This window comes from Lutjanus erythropterus, chromosome 19 (assembly GCF_056507025.1).
Source record: "Lutjanus erythropterus isolate fLutEry1 chromosome 19, fLutEry1.hap2, whole genome shotgun sequence".
In the NCBI taxonomy this organism is placed as follows: Eukaryota; Metazoa; Chordata; class Actinopteri; order Lutjaniformes; family Lutjanidae; genus Lutjanus; species Lutjanus erythropterus.
The window spans coordinates 33,879,617-33,902,018 of NC_139335.1; the positions used below are offsets into that span (position 1 = coordinate 33,879,617).

Consider the following 22,402-nt stretch of genomic DNA (forward strand, 5'->3'; position numbering starts at 1 on the left):
GTTCTATATTTAGAACATTTTCACTGCTTTACCTCTTTTAATCAAACAGCCATTTCTGACAGGAAACCAAACCAGATCACTACTTCCAAACCAGCCAAACTCCATAAGCAAAATCATTTTACTTTGCAGAAAACAGGTGTTACTGCACTGCTGCTGCCTGAATCAGTCATGATAAAATAACAAAATAATGGGTGACTTTTAATGTGAAAAATTAATAGGAAGTAAAATGTTTATGCATCATTCAGCCGCTAAATCCGAACACATCAGTAAATTTAAACTTTCAAGCAGGTGCAAAATCCAACAAAAGAGCTAAAGAGGCGACAGTCCTTCACTGCCTCTGCTGAAAAGGGGCAAAATTAGCTTGTCCACCAGGTGTCATGTTCACATCACTTGACCCCAGACTCAATTTCGATTGTACCCTTTTCCACTGAAGAAAAAAAGCCAGATGTTTGTGGGTGTTAGTGTGTTTTTTGCCCAGTTTAAAAGGGGCCTTAGGTTGTTTGTGTTATTTTACTAAAGTCACACAATAACACAACTAAAATAACCAATCAAGGCAGCAGTACCTCATCAACTCCAGTGTTCTTTGACGTAAAATGACTGTTTTTGCCAAAGGAGTCTGGTTGCTTTGGGGAGCGTAATATTTGGCTTATACAATAGTGGTTTCCTGTCAGAAGAAGCTGTCTGACATCAAGGTAAAGCAGTAGAAATATTCTAGATATAGCATAAACTTGACCTTTTTTTTGTCTAAAATACATTTTGCTGCTGACCCTGTCCACAGCAGTAAACTGCTTAACTTCCTACACTGGAATTCCTGATAATAGATGAGTACCTCATACAACCCCACTTCCCATAATCTGAACTGTCCTTTGAGTTTGCTCAGGGATTATTCACAGTACATCCCACAATGACAGAAAAACAGAAGAAATTGAGAATCTGAATTTAGTTTTAATTTGTGACTAACTGCGATTGTTTGGCCATCCAGCTTCCCCAATATACCAGCTCAGCATCACTGTACCAACAAGAGATGGGAAGCCCTGCCCCTGTCGTTGCCTCTCACCCAGGGGTGACCAACAAGGTGTCAGCCTGGCTGCAGCAGACCCATGACATCGACGCAACGTCTAACGGTCTGTAGCCTGCTTCACACTCATATTTCATCATATTTAGCAGTACAATAAGATACAGAAAATAAATGCATATATTGCCTATACCTTTGACCCTCCTGTTTTTCAGACCTGGCTCGCTGTCAGGTAGAGCTGACAGAACTGGCCCAGCTCATCCAGAGACTCCACTGGCTAGAAGGAGGCCTACCAATCACAAACACAGACCTGGAGATGCGGATCAGCATGCAGGTGAGTATTCTGGTAACATCTGTGAATGTGTGTGTGATTCTTCAAACAGTAACAGTTATTATAATTTTTTTTTTAACATTTAAATTTTTATCTGTAATTTTTATAGCCATAAATTAATTCTTACATTCCAAATAATGAAACATTTTAATTTTTCATCCATCAAAGTGTGTGTAATGTGTTATATAGAGCTGCAACTAACAATTATTTTCATGGTCAATTAATCGATTAATAGTTGTATGGTCTATAAAATGTCAGAAAATGGTGAAAAATGTTGATTAGTTTTTCTTTAAGTCTAAGATGATGCCCCCACATGTCTTGTTTTGTCCACAACCCAAAGATTTTCAGTTTACTGTCAGGAGTAAAGACACCAGGAATATCCACATTTGAGAAGCTGGAATTGGAATTTTGACTATTTTTCTTTAAAAAAAATTACTCAGTGATTAATCGACTATTAAAATAGTGGATGATTCATTTGATAATCTATTAATCATTTCAGCTCTAGTGTCATAGCATATGTCAATGGCTTGGCACCTTTTTCTCTAAATTTCACCAGTGGCTAGTCCTGCGTTTTCCTTTTGTAACTATGGATTCCAAATCCAAAAACAGGACAGTCTTGAAGGAAAATGGAGAATTTACAAAAGTTGTAGCTGTAGGCAGAGTTTTTTTTTTTTTGCAATTTTTGTAGGGTTCAGACATGGCTGTTTTGAAAGTAAAGGTTGCTGACCCCTGCTTTAATCCAAACAAATGTATTTAATTATAGTGTATTCTTTAACTGCAAGACTACACAAAGTAGAACATAAATATGATTCTACAAATAGACATGCAGTTTTTAGTAAATGGCTCTGCCAGATAAGTGACAGATGAGGCAGAATTAATGCATTTAATTAGTAATTATTACATTTTTAATTAGTTAAATTCTAAATTAATGATTAAGCAGCAACATCCCTAATACAGATGGAATCTATTGCCCTGTTGGTCTCTGTTTTAGAATCTCACCCTGGAGAAACCCAAGAAGAAGACAGGAAAAGTGTTTGGTCACTCCAGGACTCTGTCCCGTGTTGAAGCCATGGGGGGAATGGTAGGACTGACTTTAACCTCTTTTGAATATCCTCTGTTCCACAAGTTAAATCTCTGTTTGCCAGAATACCATTCCATTTCTCTCTGTCTTCTCTTGTCCAGTTCACTTCCAGCCACCTGAGTGCTAACAGGAGCTCTGGTCTAGATTCGTCTGTTCAGTCCATCCCTGACTATGTCTACTCCCAGCTGTCCAACCCTCAAGTCACCTCACCTGAAGCCAAGAAGCTTCACCAGGACATCTGCACTGTTTCTCAAAGAAGTATGGCCCTCCCACCCAACAACTGTGAACTGTGAATAGGTTTAATTGAGTTTTGAAAGCCAAGACCAGGCTAAATACTGAGGCCAGTTCTCAGTTCATTGTTCTGAAATAATGGGATAGTTCAGATTATATGATGTGTGGTTGTATGAGGTACTTGTCCACAGTCAGTGCATTACCTACAGTAGATGGTGGTCACACACCTCCATTTTGGAGAAGCAGCAGGATTACTGGTATAGAAAGCTAAGCGATATACTGCTTTGGACAGAGTCAGCAGCAACATATATTTTAGCTTGAAAAAATCAATATCAGTTAAGTGTACATTGTATTTAGAATATTTTCACTGCTTTACTGCAATCAGACAGCCATTTCTGCCAGGACGCCACTTTTATATGCCAAATATCTCTATGTCTAACTGTCTAAAGCAACCAGACCCCCTTTGAAAAAAAAAAGTAATTTTACCTTACAGGACAATCTACCCCTGCCTCAGTTGGTTAGTTTATTTGTGTCATTGTGTGTAAAACATCAGAATTACACTATAGCACCAACTAACTAACCGATCAAAGCAGCAGTGGACTAGCAACTCCCATGTTCTGCAAGGTAAAATGACACAGTCTGGTGGGAGAGCAAAAGAGGGAGCAAAATTTACCTTTTATAATGGTGGTTTTCTACTGTCTGACAGCAAGGTAAAGCAGTGAAAATAGGGGCTGCAACTAATGATTATTTTTATTATCGATGAATTTGTCAGCTTATTTTCTTGATTAATCGATCAGTCGTTTCATCCATGAAATGAAGGAAAATGGTAAAAAATGCCAATCAGTGTTTTCCAAAGCCCAAGATGACATAAGAAACATAAAAACAAAAAAGACATAAAAAAAAAAAGGATTAATTCATTATCAGAATACTTAAATTAATTTAATAGTCTATTCATAATTGATTAGCTTTAGCTCCAAAATCTGGTTAAACTGATACAAAAATATATTTTTCTGCCGACTCTGTCCACAGCAGTGTATCGCTTAGCTTCTTCCACCAGTCCCTACTGTAGGTTTAAACACTATATGGCAGAGTACATCACTACAAGGCCCACTTCAAGAAATCTGAACTATCCCTTAAAAGAACTGGTAAATGAATGGACAAAGACTGAATAAGTGACATCTTTTGATTGTCAAATATACAAGTCATCATTAATATAAACAAAAAGTTAACCAAAATGAATGTCAATTAAATGTCAAGATGTCACTCTAGGTTCTGGCTCCTTTGGTTACTTTTTTGGCATGTTTATAAATTAAACTGAGTAGAAAAAAGTAAAAAATGCCACAACCGAGTATCTCTGACTTTCTGCATAATTTCTTCTCTTTATTACATGCAGCATCTTTTGTGTATGAACTGAAATGAGTGTTTATAACTCATATTGTTTTGTCCTGTGTTGCAGTTCACGCTTCTCTCAAGTCCATTCATGATGTTCTGACCTTGGAGAGGGAGAGAGTGAGGCAGGCCTGGACCGGCCCAGACCTGAGGCAGAACACCTCACAGCAGCTCGCGACACTGTGCAGCACACTGTCTGAGGTAACACACACACACACACACACACACACACACACACACACACACACACACACACACACACACACACAATGATAATGATTTGGGCTATGTTAAAACAAATCAATTATCCTAATTCTTCCTGAAGCTGAAAACTGGAGGACAGCAAAGACTGACTGACATGAATTTAGTTGTGTCTCTTCACCACTTTACTGTACTTTACTTACTGTTTTACTCTACACAGTTAAAACACTGATTAATTGTCAAAAAAAAAAAAAAAAAATCAGTATCGGCTTGCAGATGAGCGATGAGAGAGACAATGGAGGCCAAGCCCTTGCTGTCTGTTGGCGAGGTGCTGTTAAGCAGGTTTGGGTTGTTTCTAGGCAGGACTGACACAAGTTATCACAGGCACGTCCTGAAGGAACACACCTCAAGTCTTTCTCTCCCCATTTCTGTACACACAAACATACAAAAAGCACAATCATTGTCACACACTGAAACTCAGTCTTGTCAGTTGAGGACCTTGTTAATTCCTGCTGTCAAACTGATGGCGCTCAGTAATCCTTCCTGTTTGGTGTTGCATGAGGTTTCTTCTTTGCTGCATGCTTGTTTTCTGTCCATGCTGTGTGTGACTGTCTTTTTCAACCAATGGGACAGCAGTTGTTGTGACTGTGGGCTTTATTTTGTTGGTTACCTGGCAGCTGGCTGTCACCTCATGTTCTCACTGTGATCAACAGTCAGCAAGTCAGTTGATTCCTGCTCCCTGCTCTGACTGAGAACACAGCAGGAATAAATGACTCTAAATGACAGCTGTGGAATTGTTGCATCTATTGATTGGGCGATGCTTTAAAGGAGCACTCCACCAAGTTTACATTATAAGATTAGTTACCACTGTATTATGCATTTGGAGATTTCGTCAAGGTCGAGGAAATAGCCCTGATTATATCATCATGTTTATCTTAGCTTGAAATCAACACATTCGTATTGGCAAGCCTACATTACAATTTGGGCGTGTGGAGGCATCAGTGTTTACCAGGCAGCTTCTTGTCCCCCTTCTGTAATGATTTTGACTATTCTTTTTAAAGGGACATTTTCGGATTATTTGAAGTGAGTCTGTTATTGTATTGCCTTCAGTAGACGGCAGTCAGTACGCCCTCAGTTTGGAGAAGCAAAGAGAGATGAAAACTTTTTCTCATTTATTGAATCTATGAACACTTGGTGGCAAACTAACTAACTTGCTAAAACAACTTTTGAGCCAATACTAGTGCAGCAAAAGACCTAATTAACTCATTTAAATACCACAACAAAGATGCATTTTTGTCCTCTGGCTCCCAGCTAACAGCTGGCCAATAGAACCAAACGTTGATCCACACTACGTGCTGTGTGAATGCTCTGCAGTCTGCATGACTTCCTGACCATTTATGTCTGTGTCCTCCTCATGTATCTTGCATGGCTGGTCTGTGTATGTGTGGATGTGTGTCCAGCTTGACATACAGTCACGTCTGACCAAAGTCCACTCGCTTTCACTGTCCTCTGACTCTACTGAGGAATCCTTCTGCACCGTCCGTCCTGACCAGGTGTGTACTGCGTTGGTGCGTGAAACTCAGTTTATGCATGTCAATTTCATTGTCTCGCTGTCACTCATTTGCATTTATTTTCACCTTGCATAAGACAGTAGTTTAAAAATCATGTAGCAGAGCATGTTGGACAAAGTAATTCTCCTTTTGTGGCAGCCTGTTGCAAGAAAATACAAATGAATGACAGTTTTGTCATGTGGTTGGTGTGGCTCAGGTTAGTCACTTCATGCTGTTCAGCAGTTCAGAGCAGGACTGCGGAAGCCCTGAGATGAAACCAAGGGAAAAAGTCTGGTTATCATTCCCTTCCTTCCTCTAATCCAGTTTGTTTTCTCTCCTGTGTTTATAACTAAAGACAAGTGGGGGAAAAAACCTATGTAGCAATTTCTCATGCAAAAATGAGTACCACAGTCCAAATAGCCAGTTGGAGCCATAGACTGTATATTAAATAAGTTGAAATCCCGTTTAATATACAATCAATTCATTGAAGTGAGTCATTTCTCCCCCAGACTCAGGGAAGCTCAGGCAGGCTGTAAGAACACTGCAGGAGTGCAAGACGAGCACAACATTGTAAATTGGCAATAACAAGCGATTCCTCTATTGTGAGTTAATCAGCTGTTTTTAACTCTATCAGTTGTCTGTTGATGTAAAATTAAGCCTGTTATCGTGAAAACAAAACCCCAGTCTCACTGCCAGCTAGCATGATGTGTTAGCATCTGTTCCTTCTACAAGATGTTGAATGTTGTCGCATGACTTCTAAAGAGACACATTTGGTAAACATTCAGCATTAATTTGAAGTATAATCTGAAACAGGCGAATAAAGAGTTATTCTGGCCTGTCATAGAAATTTGATCAAAGGGGACCGTGTCTGGAGTGGTGTTGTCAGAGAAGCAAATATTTGAACTGAACATGTTTCTTTGGTCGCTGTCTCTCCTTTAATTTCTCCACACACTCTAAACACAAGGTATGGCGTGTGTGTTAGCAAGTTATGTAACATTCCTGCCATGTCATTCTGTTGGTCACTGATGTTTGGTGCAGATTAATGACAGTAATGTTACATAACTTGCTAACACAGTAGGGTTGGGTATCAATTGGATGTTATTGATTGCGGCTCTTAATGATTCTCGACTTCAATTCTTTGAGGGTCTGGGCCAAAACATGTCAGAGGCTCATTTCACAACATTGGAAACTGTTTCGATAGTTGTCAGTTTTCATGCAAAAACATTTCATGGTTCCATCGTCACAAATGTGAAGATTTTCTGCTTTTCCTTTTAATTACTTACAAAATTTTAATTTATATCTGAAGATAGATGGATGGATGGATGGACAGATAACTTTCTTGAGGGAAATTAAATTGTCATAGCAGCAATGTACATGCAATAGAGAGAACACATGAAAATACACATAATACACAAGATATCCAGAAAGCACAGTTAATGCAGTACATGCTAGTTGTAAATGGATAAATAGTAACTAAGACACTGAAGGGAAATGAACCTTGTCAGTTGTAGTCTGGCATGATATGAAGCAATCATACCTAGTGTGAAAATGCTCTTAGATCAAGCATTCGCTCACATTGCCCAGGGAAGACTAGAAATAGAGGGTGGTAAGCACTTTGCCGTAAGGTCTCCATAACTTGTTTAGATTAAACTTTTGTTGTTTTATGCCCTTATTCATTGATCTATTATTTTTTTTTATCTTTTGTCTTTTGCCTTGAATTGATTTGTATTCATAATTGCACGATTGTAGGTCTGTGTATATTTACTATATTAAAACCAGTCTATCAGCTTAGATTAGCCTATAAATATCAGCTATAATTAATATGTAATTTGACAGAATGTCAAACGTTTTATTTGAATTCTTAAACAAAAATCTCTATACAAGTTCAAGTACATTTGTGATTTGTTTTTTTGATGAACTTGACAAAATAAATGAACAATTGAAGAGTCTGAACTGTTTTTGTTGTAATAGTGATGTCAAAATTGGTTCGGTCAAAGCTTGGAATATTAAATGATTGTAAATCTTTGCTCACTACATCTGAGCATTTTTTATCCTTCGGTGCAGGTCATGTCAATTTTTTAAACACAAAAGTACAAAATTATAAGTACAAAATTATTGGTGATCTTATGAATATTGGCCATGAAAAGAAGTAAATTATCAGTATCAGATTATAAAAAAAACCATATTGTGAATCCCTTGATCCTGGCAAAAAAAAAAAACCCAACAAAAAATCACTTGTTTCAGAGAGAGAAAACATTTAAGGAACTAAGAAAGTTGGCACAGAAGAGAAGACAATTTAAATCAGACTTAGAAAATGGATAACACGATTTTTTTTCCACACCTGCCTCTCAGGGCTTCCGTACAGAACAATGTGTGTGTTTTCCTCCTGCCTGCGAGTCTGATAGTCCACACACCTGTTGGCTAGTGGTTAGGCCCCAAATCTAAATTTAACACTGTTCATTTGTAAAATAAAACACTTGTTTGACCCATGAGTCCTGTTGCCCTCTCCTCCTCCATGATCCCTCATAGAGGACACCATCTATGGGCCGTCACAGTCATCGTGCGCCTTCAGTGGCCGACTCCATGGCAGAGTATTTTGACGCCAGCGAGGTCATTGTGTGTGAGAGCTCATCAGAGGCGGAGGCTTCAGACGAGTCGGGCCTGAGTGACATCACCACAACCAGCAACTCAGAGCCTGAGGAGGGACATGGTGAGCACCAGTCAGCCCCAGCCTGCACGCACGCACTGAAGCATAATTTTGAATGACAAGAATGACTGACTGTCTTCTCTATCCTCCTCAGCCACAGCCACCCTCAACTACCGAGCCAGTCTGAACAGTGCAACTGACAAACCCAGTCCAGTGCCCACTAATACTGGTAACACCAGCATTGTTTGATCTCATTTATAATGTGTTATTTGACTCCTTTGTGAATTTTTGGCTTTTGAGACGATCTTTATGTTTCTTTTTATGTGTTCTCATTTGTGTTGTGATCCAGGCCGTCGCACTGCCCTCCCCGCCCCAGGAACAGACAACAGCCACATTGGCATCATGACCATCCTGTACAACAACATCGGCAAGGACCTGTCCAGAGTGTCCATGCCAGTCGCTCTCAATGAGCCGGTGTCTTTGCTGCAGAGACTGAGTGAAGAGCTGGAGTACTCTGAGCTGCTGGACATTGCCAACCACATTGACGATCCATATGAGAGAATGGTGAGTCTGGTTGACTTGGAATCCTAACCAGATGCACATGAGCTCAGTGACAAGTTCATTAATGAATGAAACCGTTCCCAGGTTTATGTGGCAGTGTTCTCCATCTCTGGATATGCCTGGGCATCCTGGAGGTATCGCTACAAACCCTTCAACCCTGTTCTGGGAGAAACCTACGAGAGCCACAGAGAGGACAGAGGCTTCCGTTTCGTCAGTGAGCAGGTAACCAGCAGAGAAAGATGTAGAAACATCCTGACCTCAGCACAGGAGTTTAGAACAGTGGTTCCCAACCTTTTGTCCATAGATGTTATGATGATGTGATATTTGTTAGCATATGCACCAAACAGAAAACAAGATTTCCAGGCCAGGTCATCTGCACAGCACTAGAGTATTTCATAATGCTGTTTATACATACTTTTCCTTTTTCAAAAAAAAGCACTGTCCTTTGTGATTTGGATATTACACTTAACCATATTGTGATTTTGATAATATTGTGATTAATTGTGCAGCCCTAATTTGTACAGGTGTGCCAGCAGTGTCATTTGACTACCTTCATATATTTTTTTATTTTTTTATTATTTTTTTTTTCTCCACAACATAGACAAGCTGAGCACATAGTTTATCTTAGTACAGGAAACAGGAGAGGAGACAGTTGACCCAGGTACCAAACTTAAGCTCAACTGTCATTGGAGCATAGAGCTAAAAGGGTCAGGACTTGGGAAGACTCTTTTCTAGTATAAATTTAATACTTTTTTCTTTTTGCAAAGTGGGCATATAGACACTCATCTTTACCAAAAGAATAATAATGATTGATGATCACAGAGCTTGAGAGCTCACAGAGGTGTGGCTTGGGTGAAAGAAATGAAATACAAAGAAAAGTATCTTTTTTTTTTTTTTTTTTAAATAGTTGTGGACAAACCCTTGGGGATCCCCTGTGATTTTTGTCGTCCCCCTAAAGGGGGCCCAGATTCCAGGTTGGGAACCAGTGGTTTGAACACATTTTAATTCTGTGTTATATGTTGCATTTTCAGGTCAGTCATCACCCTCCCATCTCCGCCTGTCATGCAGAGTCCGAAAACTTCACTTTCTGGCAAGGTAGTAGCCGTTTGCATAGAGATGACAGCTGGATCTACCTGTACTGTGTGAGGGGGGGCAAAGCTAATACTGTTTGTTTCTGTCTGCTCTCAGATCAGAGATGGAAGAACAAGTTTTGGGGGAAGTCGGTGGAGATCATCTCTTCTGGACTGGTCAACGTCACCCTGCCCAAGTGAGCCACTGCTTCTTTTAACACCTGCAGTCACACAGAGCAGCAGACAACATTAGTATAAAGTCAGAACTTTGAGTTGAATGAAGTACAAACAATAGTGAGACTGACAGCCTGTGTACTTTGCTGAGCATACTACACAGTCAACAGATCATGTTGAGAAACAGTTGTTGGCTGTATTCTAATCAAATCATGCAAAGATTGGATCCCAAATTGTATTCCCAGTGACATCATGCATATCATGAAAAATGGCTAGCTATAACTGGTCAGGGACCAAAGTCTATTCTGTCATATCTCTCACCTTATTTACATGTTGGTATTAAAATGGGATCTTTATCCAGACAAGCTATGTAGATAATAATCAATCTGATGACTGGTGGAAAGAGATCTCATCTCCATGACAATGTATTAAAGTACCAGGTATTAACACACAGACAAAAACCTGTGTGAGAGTAGTTTGAGGTCGTGACAAATCGGCTTCAGCCTCCCTCTAAAAGAACAGTTTTGTGAGTTGTTGAGTTTGGGGAAACTTCATGAACTTTGTGAAACACTATATAAGACATATTCTTAATTATTTGTCCCATCTTGTAAATTCTGCAAAGGTAATACATGAAGTTATTCCTTTGTATAAAAAGTATTGTCAGGTTGTCCTGGTGTGTGTCAGTACTGATGTGTAGGCTAATCTGTGACTGGATAAATAAGAAGCAGATCAGCTACAGTTCATCATTCATTTCCCACTCATATTGCTTTAATTGTTCACACAGTTCAATTGAATAACAAATTTTTTGGTCCTTTCATGACACATAATAGGTGTGTAATCATTAATTACAGGCATATCTCTCTCTGCTCTATATCTGGATAACATGGATTTAATTATAATCTATAATTTGTGTGTGTGTGTGTGTGTGTGGTACGGTATGTGTATAGGTACGGTGATCACTATGAGTGGAACAAGGCAGTGACATGTATCCATAACGTGCTGAGTCAGCAGCGCTGGTTGGAGCACTATGGTGAGGTGGTCATCAGAAACACAGAGAGTGACGTCTGCACCTGCAAGATCACCTTTGTTAAGGTCAGGACACAAACACACACACACACACACACACACACACACACACACACACACACACACACACACACAGAGACATAGGGTTTTCCCTGGATTTTTTGAGACAAAGGTGACAAACACTGTATGATGTGCATGGCGTGTGTAGCTGTACACAGTTAGGGTGTGCGCCCTTGGAGTACCCTGTATTTTGCAGTTGTTTTATACTCAGATATTTATGTATGTACGTATTATGCTACATGAGACTAACTTGTCAAAGGTATTGAAAATAACTTTGGTTATATGTCATTATTGAGGAGTTATGACTCAAGCTTTATTACTGTGGGATCACTGTCACCCACTTTTTAATGGACTTGATGAGGTGACCGTACAGAGAGTGACAACAAGCACAGCAGTTTGAACAGCTGATGACCTGTCAAGTACTGAGGTTCAATATCTAGTCCTCTTTACTTCTCTAACTTGAGTTAACCTAGCTTTCATTACAAACTCACAAACATACATTAGTTTGTCTTATGTGTACCTTGATCTTGCAGAAATTGTGAATATCTCATTAAACACAATAAACAATCATTTTGGGATTTGTTAAAGCAACTGTTTTTGTCATACTTTTCAACAAAAGCAGTGGCCAAAAAAAAGGGCGGCCCACCTTTAAGTTACGTAGGCATAACCCTGTGTGCACACACTGACTACGTCAGTGTCACAGTGTCAGTTAAAAGACACAGTAATGTACATGGATTTTTTCATCTCTAACATACCTGACTCTCTTCTCTCAGTCTCGCTACTGGAGCTCAGACAACAGTAAGAACGAGGTGCAGGGTGTGGTTCTGGACCGGGCTGGAGAAGTGGTCCATCGTTTTGGAGGCCTCTGGCATGAGGGCATCTTCTGTGACACGCTGATGACTCCAAAGTGCATCTGGAAGCCCAGTGAGTAGCATTGAGGGCTGGGTATTGTTTGAATTTTTATCAATCCTTATTCTGCTTTTTGGGGGAGAATGAGGTCAAATGTTGAGATGGTTATTGTTTTCTATTACGTTTTGTTCTCCTACAAGCATGGAGGAATGAATTGGTGGTCTCATGGCTGACTGGCAGAAATCGTATTTCTCCCTTTAGTTGCTAGAGCTTTATCTTGGTCAGACTGTCCCTCATGGGCAGCTAGGTAGTTTGAAAGGCTACTTACACCATACCAGCAACTGTGTAGATATTTACTGAGCTACTCACAATGCACACACCTGCCTTTTCACTGGTCTGTGCTAGTTTCTACAGAGGTTTAACTTGCAAACACCATTTACATATGTCTTGTTAGGCCTGAGGTATAAAGGTATTCTGGTGTACCATGTTATAATCAGAAAAGGCCTTGAAAATCTGACCAATTTAGGCTTAACCTCATTTATTATGTCACATGTGATTAAATGCATGCTAACGTTCAATAGGAGCCACTGACTCTAAAATCCCCTTGTGTTGTCGAAGATACAGCACAGATTTACAAATATGGGTGAATTTCAGTGGAAAATGGAAAAAGTTGTCATGCGCAAATCCTCCCCTTAGGATTTCTTATAGGCTGATGTTCCCAATCTAAATATGCATTATGTTATTTCCTGTTTAGATGTGCAGCCTGATGACTACTTTGACTTCTACGGCTTCTCACGTTACGCCAGAGAACTGAACGAACTGACCCCTGAGCTGGAGGCGGTCCTGCCGCCTACAGACACACGCTTCAGACCAGACCAGAGGTACAAACAGGATCTTTAGTTCTTTCAACTGAAAGATGCGTTCTTCTTTCAACCAGTTAGTTATTCCACCATCTTCCATGTTGTTTAATTCTTGCTTCTCTCCATCAGGCTCCTAGAGGAGGGGAAGGTAGCAGAGGCAGATAAAAAGAAGGATGAGGTGGAGGAGAAGCAGAGGGAGAGGAGAAAGGAGATGGCCAAGAGAGGGGAGGAACACATCCCCAGGTTCTTCAGGTGAGTCCAGAGCTGTGTGTTTGAACCTTTCAAAAGAAAACTTTTACACATTTATCTACAACCAGATGATGCCCCATCCTTTATATCAATATATACATGTTGTCAACGTATATATACATGTATCAACATATGTTGAAGGGTCACTGCAGTGATGGAGGATTGACAAGACAAGTTTGAAAATAGAAGCAGTTGTAATATCATTATATTCCACTGTTTTGCATTACTTTGTTTGGAAAAAAAAAAAAAAAAAGCAGAAGAGGCTGAGATGTCCTCACTTTTGGTCCCGATTATGATTTAGTCTGCCTCCAATCATATTTTAAACAATATCAGATTCTCTGCAAGAAGAGATGAATTGATGGGCTTTTTTACAAAATAAATTCAAATACCTTGTTAAAATGGCTTGCATATAGCTCTACACTTTGCCTTCATTTAGTATTCAAGGATTCATTAATATGTAAATAGTACACATGCACCAGATTAGACTTTACATCGTGTGCACAGACAGTAACATCACATCCATATTAAACAGTGCTGGTCACAACCAAACACACACTTACACACACACAAAGAGGAGTGATACATTCCAAGAAGTAAAATAAAGAGGAGACAAGTCTACAAAAAGATGCAGCAGCTCTCAGTGTTGTCAAACAACTGTAAACCTTTCAGCTCTTCAGGCTAATGTTAGCTAACTAATGTTCACAGACTGTTAAAATCTCACGTCCAGGTCTTAATGAAGTAAACCTCTGCTTTGTTTATTTTTGTTTGTTTGTTTTTTCTACTGCAAAGCATCACTACAGCAAGCTGTTGCACCACCTCAGTCTCCAGTTTGTTTACATTGGCTCCCACATGAGATCACACAAGATCACAATCCACATTAGATCACATGCAATCATGGTACTTCAGGTATCTTAATAAATAAGGCCTGGTAGGAACCTGGAACACTTCAGGAGAAAATGTAAATGTTATGTAACTGTCACTGTCCGTTCTTCTTATGAAAGCTACACCGATCAGGCATAACATTATGACCACCTGCCTAATATTGTGTTGGTCCCCCTTTTGCTGCCAAAACAGCCCTGACCCGTCAAGACCAGGCCACCTTCTTCCATTGCTCCGTGGTCCAGTTCTGATGCTCATGTGCCCATTGTTGCCACTTTCAGCGGTGCACAGGAGTCAGCATGGGCACCCTGAGTGGTCTGTGGCTATGTAGCCCCATACGAAACAAACTGGGATGCACTGTGTATTCTGACACATTTCTATCAGAACCAGCATTAACTTATTCAGCAATTTGAGCAAAAGTAGCTCGTCTGTTGGATCAGACCACACGGGTCAGCCTTCACTCCCCACATGCATCAGTGAGTCTTGGCTGCCCATGACCCTGTCACCAGTTCACCACTGTTCCTTCCTTGGACCTCTTTTGATAGATACTGACCACTGTGGACTGGGAACACCCCACAAGAGCAGCAGTTTTGGAGATGCTCTGACCCAGTCATCTAGCCATCACAATTTGGCACTTGTCAGACTCGCTCTAATCCTTACACTTGCCCATTTTTCCTGCTTCTAACACATCAACTTTGAGGACAAAATGTTCACTTGCTGCCTGATATATCCCACTAACAAGTATCATGATGAAGAGATAATCAATGTTATTCACTTCACCTGTCAGTGGTCATAATGTTATGCCTGATCGGTGTATGTTCGTGTACTTAGCTGCACTGCCGTGCAGAGACTGACCCCTGGTGGCACAAGCTGCACACTACAATACAGCATCTCCCCATTGGCTCAATAGAAAGAGTAGCATCTGTATTAATGATGAATTGAAAATCACACCATCAGGATTTCTTAATACCCTGCTATACCATAATACCTCTGTACCACCTAAGCCTAATGAACTTGCATCTTAATTTTCTGTACAGAAAAATTAGAAAAATGTACTGTAATGTTAATTATAGTTATAGTTGGAAGAAAACCATAATCTGCCAAAATCAGCAGGTCAGACTGACAAAAAAATCATATTGATAAATAATTCAGAATAACAATTGGTGCATCTGTATGAACTGAAAACTGTATGGAACTGTCATGTCAGCCCCTTCACCCAGCCAAGCGTGCAGAGCAGGTGATGCTTGCTTGTTTTTGCCACTGATGTGCAACATCATGGAAGCAAGAGTGAGATCAGTTTTGTTTAACCAGAAACTGTTTTTATTGCTCTCACCAACTCACCAGATTCTTTTTGCAAAACAACTCAAATTTGACAAGAAAAATAAAACTCACCAAAAACTGGTTCATCTTTCCACTGTTCCAACAATCACCAACTCAGGTTTGGTTGAAACCTTTAATGAGGGAGGACAGACTGTGTGCAAGGTGGTTAATGCTGGAGTGAGTGTGCTGATTTTATAAAGTGAATATTTGATGTATCTGAAGAAAGACAAGCTTTACTGATAAAACATACACTGAAAAAAGAAAACTAAACTAGTCATGCGACTGCTCAGTTTGAAGGATCTCAGAATCTTGGACTTTGAGGAGGCAGCACCAGCTCCTTAATGTTTAATGATAAAATTCTGATAACAGAAACAACATTTTTCCAAAATGATTGCTTGACAAAAATTTTCTTGTTTCCTCTCCCAGGAAAGATTTGGATGAGGCCGGCAGAGAGGTGTGGCTGTCCAATGGAACCTACTGGAATCTCCGCAAAGAGCCCGGCTTTGTCAACACTGAAAACCTGGATCTGTGGTAGAACACTGCACCTAGCTTAACACTGAGGCTAAATGACATTAGCTAGGTATTAAACACGTGATAATATGATGAAGAGGAATAATTGATTGTATCTATGTTAGTCCAATAATCTATGCATGAATTACTCTCGTCATCAACAAAGATCCAGAGGTCTGCTGCTAACCAGTATTGCAAGGCTGCAGAGGAGGAGGGCGTTTGGAAGCATAGATGAACCTCTTGCTGGGTTTTTTTGTACCATGAAGAGGTGAGGTGCCACTATGGAACAAATGAAGACTGATTTAGACGAGGCCGGATGTTTTGCCAGCCTTTCGCCTACCTCTTACCGTAATGGAGACCTTCAATATAACCATTCATGATTCCAGAACAAATCTTAACTTCAAATCCAACTTTGCTGCCCTTGAGAAAATTGTTTAAAAATCAAGTTGTTTTCTGTCAGGATTGAGGCCTCTCTGTATATAAAGTCTCTTATATCACATATGTGGGACAAGTTTTAAAATGTCTATAAAAATATTTTTAGTCCAGCTCATTTTTATGACATTGTGATAAGTTCAGAAATTAATAGATTGAGGGATCTAGAACACATGCAGGGCCAACTCTGGTGCTTGTGGGGTGTGTTACGGGTGAACTGGTGCTGTCCTGCTTTCTTTCTCAGTGGGTCTTACTGTATGAACTTGTATTGCTTTGTAAAGTCAGTGTCTGTTTTCTCGTGTTAAATCGTGACACATTGGTGATAAAGTTTTCTAAAGTGTCCTAATGCTGGTTGAATCTAGCAGTCCTGTCAGCCTTGCCTGCTTCCTCTCTCTGTATGACTTGTTGATGTCCAAAATGAGCTGACAGACGAGGATTGGTCTCTTGGACCTTTATGCTCTCAGTTGATGCAATGAAGTATTTTTATTGATGTTTCAACAATGGATTTTAATAAGGAAAAGAGACAACTGTTAAAACTCAGTAAAATGTTTTTTTTTTTCTTAATGGTTTTGTTTCAAATAAAAGGTTCCATAATCAGCTGTGTTTTGCCTCCTTTTTAACTTTTGTTTCTCTCAGTTCCAGGGGTGGAAGTAACTAATTACAAGTACTCAGATTACTGTTTTTTGGGAGGTACTTCTACTTTTATGAGTAGTTTTAAGTCTGTACTATTGCTTGGACTTAAGTATGTATTTCACTACGTAATCTAATTAATACATAATTGAGCATGGAGTACAATTTGAGTTAATATCCAAACCTTTCATCCACATTTTTGTGGCCAACAGGGTCACCTGATTACAAAGAACCCAATGAAAACAGTGACTTATGGATGAACATATATGGACTGCAGCAGCACAGGTTTGACATAAAGGCGATTAATGATTACACATTAACCATTAACATCTCGAAGAATGCAATCAGTAGTCTAGAAATGGCAGTAATGTATCCACCATACATTTCTGCCATTTGTTGAATAAGGAAATTTAAAATGACAAAAAACAAAAATTGCAAATGAGGATAAAATGACTTTGTATATCATTAATGACCACTGAGCAGCAGAATTTTTCTAACATCCATACTTTTACCTGTAACTGAGTAATATGTTAGTAACGTAACAGTACTTGAGTACAGATTTTCAGAACTCTTTCCACCACTGTTCAGTTCTTATTTCATGGTCCTTGCACTGGGTTTTTCAGGGATTTTCAAACTGCATCTCAAGTCCTTCCTTCAAGGGGAGTTCATTGAGTTGTCACACTGATTTTTAATTCAAAAATAATGACAAAGAAAGATTTGCTGCTACCACATTCTAATAAGGTGCTCTTTAGAAACTGCTTTTAAGCTATGAATAGAGGCTGATTATATTGATGAAATATTTACTAATGCTTTACAAATCATTTGAGGGTGTTTACACATGAGGTAGGATTGTTTCATACTGTGCCTGAGTACAACCCCCTCTTCCCACTCCCGGCCAGTCAACTTTCACATTAGTAATGTTGTTTGGTACTTGAATACATTTGCATCATCATCTACACAACATTTTCGCCATTTGTCATGAACACAAACACACTTACATCTATACCAAATTTCAGCCTCCTAGGGTGAAAGCTGGACAAATTTTGGTGAACTGACAGACCATCAAATGGAGTGTCTTATAAACTCAATCCCAGACCAGACCATACACACTCCCCCTACACATACTCACTCCATTTGTACATTCGCATTGAGTGTTGTTCCAAACCAGTTGGCCTAAGGAGGGCCACCCTGCATATTCTATATGTAGGTGGAAGCTCCTTTCCCAGTTATCATCCAAGGATAAAGACTGGAATGGACAGAGCACCTCAATCAAATTCAAAATTAATTTTCTTGGCAATTAATATTTAGCCATTAATTCTGGAAGTTATTTTGAACTTAGGACAGTCTGTGTCATCCAAACTTAGGAAATTATTCAGTTTGGATGGTTCTGTAATGATTTAGATTCTGATTTTATCTAAGAACATGTCCCACATAATCAATACCAGAATCTTCCTAAGATCTGGAAACACACGACAACAAACCTGAGCAGGTAGCTGATTAGACCGGTCTCATGCATAGTTTAGCCAGGAGAAAACAAAGGCAAACATCAAAATTATGATCAGAGCTGTTCATTTTAAGCATACATCACAGTTTACAGCCTCAATCCGTCAACTTAAACTGACCATACTAAAATAATAATAAACTTTATTTATACAGCACTTCACAATAAAATACAATAAAATGAAATAAAACTATCATGAAAAAAGATCAAATTCAAACAAAGAGAAAAGCTTTTTTTTTTTTCAAAAAAAAGAAAAGAAAAGAATGATATAAGAAGGTTGTAGGTGTAGCCAAAGTTTGGGTTCCAGACTGCGAAAGCCAGAGCAGACTAACCCAATAACTGAGCACCATCAGCTGATCTGAGAGGACACACAGACTCATAAGGGATTAGAAGAGTTTTGATCTAATTAGAGGCCTTAAAGTTTAACAATAACATTATAAAATTAATGCAGGGAAGTGCATGGGAAGTCAGTGGAGGGAAGCCAGAATGAGAGTTATGTGATCTTGTTTTCTTGATAACTCTAGCAGCAGTATTTTGATCTGACTGAAGGGATAGAAGGAGTGTGGAGAGGGCTTTACAGAAGTCTGACCAGGGAAAAATAAAGTCACAGGCAACTGTGTGTGAATCCTCAAATAACTATGATCTATTTTTTTTTTTTTTTTTAACTAACTCATGTTGAAAGAAACATAATAGAACCTCCTTCTTTACTTGGTCATCAAAGCAAAAGCCAGAATCAAACAGATCGCCTACATTTCTTACAGTTTGCTTAATGTTATGTGATAAGACTCCAAATTATTATATTTTATTATAATTATAATATTATAATATATTATATTGGTATTGTGGCTGTAGGAATTGAGTATGACAAGCAAGATAACTTGTGTTTTGTTATTGTTAAGTTTGAGAAAGTTTTGGGAAGTCCGGCAATTTATATCTGAGAGACAGGTGGTAAGTTGGGTTCAGGTGCTGCTATGACTAGCAGATTATAATGGGACATATAACTGGGTGTCATCAGCATAGAAATGTTATGGTATATTAGGTTTAGTAATGACCAGACCCAATAGCACCATTTAAATAGAGTAAACAATAATGGACCCAGGACTGAACCTTGGGGAACGCCATGAGTGAAATGGGAAACAGAAGATGGGGACTTTCCACACTTCTTCTATCTCTGTGCAACAAAGAATTAAGAGCAACATTTCAGATGCGCTCACTTTTTTAGGGATGGAAATGTCAATCCACTGATCCTGAAATCTCAACAGTTATTTGGTTCATACACTCATGCACTTTGGCGATTATTTGACCTTTTGTGTTGTCGGTAGCTTCATGCGTGTTATTGCTAATTAGTTAAATGCTAGTATGCTAACAGGCTATACTAAGATGATGAACATGGTGAACATTTCACCTGCCAAACATCAGCATGCTTGTATCATAATTAGGAGCATGTTAGCATTGAACTCAAAGCACTGCTTTGCTGAAGTAAACCTCATGGATCAGTAGCATCACTGTAGACTCTTTGTCTTGATACCTCCAAGTAGGGCTGGGCAATATATCAATAAATATCCTTATTGTGATATGAGATCAGATATTGTCTTAGATTTAGGATATCTTTATATTGTGATATGGAATAAGTGTTGTCTTTTCCTGGTTATAAAGCATGTATTACAGTATTTGCCCTGAACTTGTATTTCTGATGATTATTTATCACAAATAGTATCTATTTAGTGAAAGCACCAATAGATCTATAAATATCATGGTATTTGGTAAAAAAAAAAAAAAAAAAAAAATCTATTTGATTTTGTTCATACTGCCCAACCCTGCCTCCAAATAAAGTGTTTTACATAATGCTGCTTGTTAGCTTCTTTGAAACCTGTCTGACCATCTAACTGCTCGTGTTTGTTGTCCCTTTGTACCTATTTTTAGTGATGTTGCTAGCAGGTTACAATATTATCAAAATTGATGCCTGAAAAAAGTCATAGTTCCCATTTTAGTATTAAAAAGTATTTTCAGTGTTAATGGAGCTTTACTTCAAGAGTGAAGCAGCTACATACCACCCAAACTGGCCTCACAGAGCCAAGTGCTAACACATACATTACCCAAAAAAGTTTTTTCCAGAGAGGTTAAAGCTACTACACGGAACTTTGATATTGGGTTGACTTTGGAGACCCCTGTGGACAAAAGCTGTAGTGTTTCCACCATAATCATATAACATATAACATCAAAAATATAACTGTAAATAAAAATCTCTCCCTGCTCAATTCAGCTGGCTGACAGATTTATCACTGTAATGTTGCCTGTACTGTAATCCTGGATAAGTCCGCAGGACTCAGAAAAACTGAGGCAATTGGTTGCCACGGTTTTTAAGTTTAAGGTTATTGGAGCTTAAATATCTTGAGCTAGTTACGTGTGCTTTTTGATTAAAGTTGATTAAGCTAACTCAAATATTTTCAGTAAATGCAACTCAGAATTTTTATTTACCCCTTTCACTGCAATAAGTTAACAGAACTGAATTATTTTAAGTATAGAAACCCATTAATTCATGTTTAGTAAACATTGTGAGTTTAACAGGTAACTGATGTCAACTCCTCTATTTATTCATTCATTCATTGAACGCTTATCCTTGAAGGGTCACGGGGGGCTGGAGCCTACCTGGGTGAGAGGCGGGGTTCACCTGGACAAGTCACCAGTTCATCGCAGGGCTGACACATAGAGACAGACAATCACTCACACTCACATTCACACTTATGGGCAATTTAGAGTCACCAATTAACCTGTTATGTTGCAAGTCTTTGCGCTGTGGGAGGAAGCCAGAATACCTGGAGAGAACCCATGCAGACACGGGGAGAACATGCAAACTCCACACAGACAGGCTCTGCCCCAGCCAAAGATTCAAACTCAGGACCTTCTTGCTGTGAGGCAGCAGTGCTAACCACTGCACCATTATACTGCCCACTCCTCAAATTATTGTCATGAAATTGTTTTTTTTGGCACCTGTATTTTTTCAAGTCTGTAATTTTACTCATCACATGCATTACACTACACTATTTATTACTTTTAAAGTCATAATTGAGTACTGAGTATAATTTGAATTTTTTCAGACCTTTCATTTGCATTTTTGTAACCAATATGACATAATAGGCCTATGAAACAATAACATACTGACAAAGAGAAGAATACTTTTTTACTTTTACTTAAGTACTTCTTTAACACCAGTTCTTTTACTTGTAATTGATTACTTGTAATATTTCAGTAGTTCAGTATATGTAACATCATATAATTTTGAGTACTTTTTACACAACATGAGTTTAATTTTTTTTTTACTGTCACTCAATATCTTTAGGTTATTAGAACTTGTAAAGAAATTTTAAATTCTCATTCACTCATTAATTAATTTAAGCACTGATGTTTTACAGTGTAGGAAAATGTAAACAGGGGCATCTGATTTCAAGGAGAGTCTGACCAGTCTGGTGGCAGGTATTAAGAACAACTATATAGAATAGCTTCTGGCAGAGAGTCTTGTTTACCTATGCAGGTCATATAGAAACATCATTTTATAACCGGTTATAAACTCCTTGTAGCAGCTTTAAATAAGTCATGTCTAGAAAGGAATCCTAGACTTGAGATTTGTACACTTTTTGTCTTCATTGTGCATTTTGTAAAAAGTAATTATATTTTAAAATGTGACAGTGCTGTGGTTAAGGTTTAGGCTTGGGGAGAGATCATGATCTGGGTTAAGATGATCACTCTTGTGAGATCTTTCTCAGGTCTGGGGTTACCATCTAGACACAACCAAGTTCAAGTGACAAACATACAAAGAAAATGGAGAAACTCATTAA

At 38.8% G+C, this 22,402-nt stretch overlaps 1 protein-coding gene across 1 annotated transcript in view; it reads left to right on the forward strand.

The window, feature by feature from the left end:
• LOC146310325 (oxysterol-binding protein-related protein 7-like) overlaps positions 1 to 17,032 on the forward strand; it is a 33,955-nt gene extending 16,923 nt beyond the window's left edge. The window contains exons 7-23 of the mRNA XM_084743788.1: positions 983 to 1,124; positions 1,231 to 1,349; positions 2,338 to 2,427; positions 2,529 to 2,685; positions 4,115 to 4,248; positions 5,709 to 5,801; positions 8,328 to 8,508; positions 8,600 to 8,674; positions 8,795 to 9,009; positions 9,091 to 9,228; positions 10,038 to 10,101; positions 10,195 to 10,273; positions 11,198 to 11,342; positions 12,110 to 12,260; positions 12,940 to 13,066; positions 13,175 to 13,297; positions 15,920 to 17,032. Coding sequence (XP_084599914.1) covers positions 983 to 1,124; positions 1,231 to 1,349; positions 2,338 to 2,427; positions 2,529 to 2,685; positions 4,115 to 4,248; positions 5,709 to 5,801; positions 8,328 to 8,508; positions 8,600 to 8,674; positions 8,795 to 9,009; positions 9,091 to 9,228; positions 10,038 to 10,101; positions 10,195 to 10,273; positions 11,198 to 11,342; positions 12,110 to 12,260; positions 12,940 to 13,066; positions 13,175 to 13,297; positions 15,920 to 16,028 — 2,142 coding nt within the window. The 3' untranslated portion in view covers positions 16,029 to 17,032. The remainder of the gene's footprint in view (positions 1 to 982; positions 1,125 to 1,230; positions 1,350 to 2,337; positions 2,428 to 2,528; positions 2,686 to 4,114; positions 4,249 to 5,708; positions 5,802 to 8,327; positions 8,509 to 8,599; positions 8,675 to 8,794; positions 9,010 to 9,090; positions 9,229 to 10,037; positions 10,102 to 10,194; positions 10,274 to 11,197; positions 11,343 to 12,109; positions 12,261 to 12,939; positions 13,067 to 13,174; positions 13,298 to 15,919) is intronic.
• Positions 17,033 to 22,402: the final 5,370 nt, after the last annotated feature.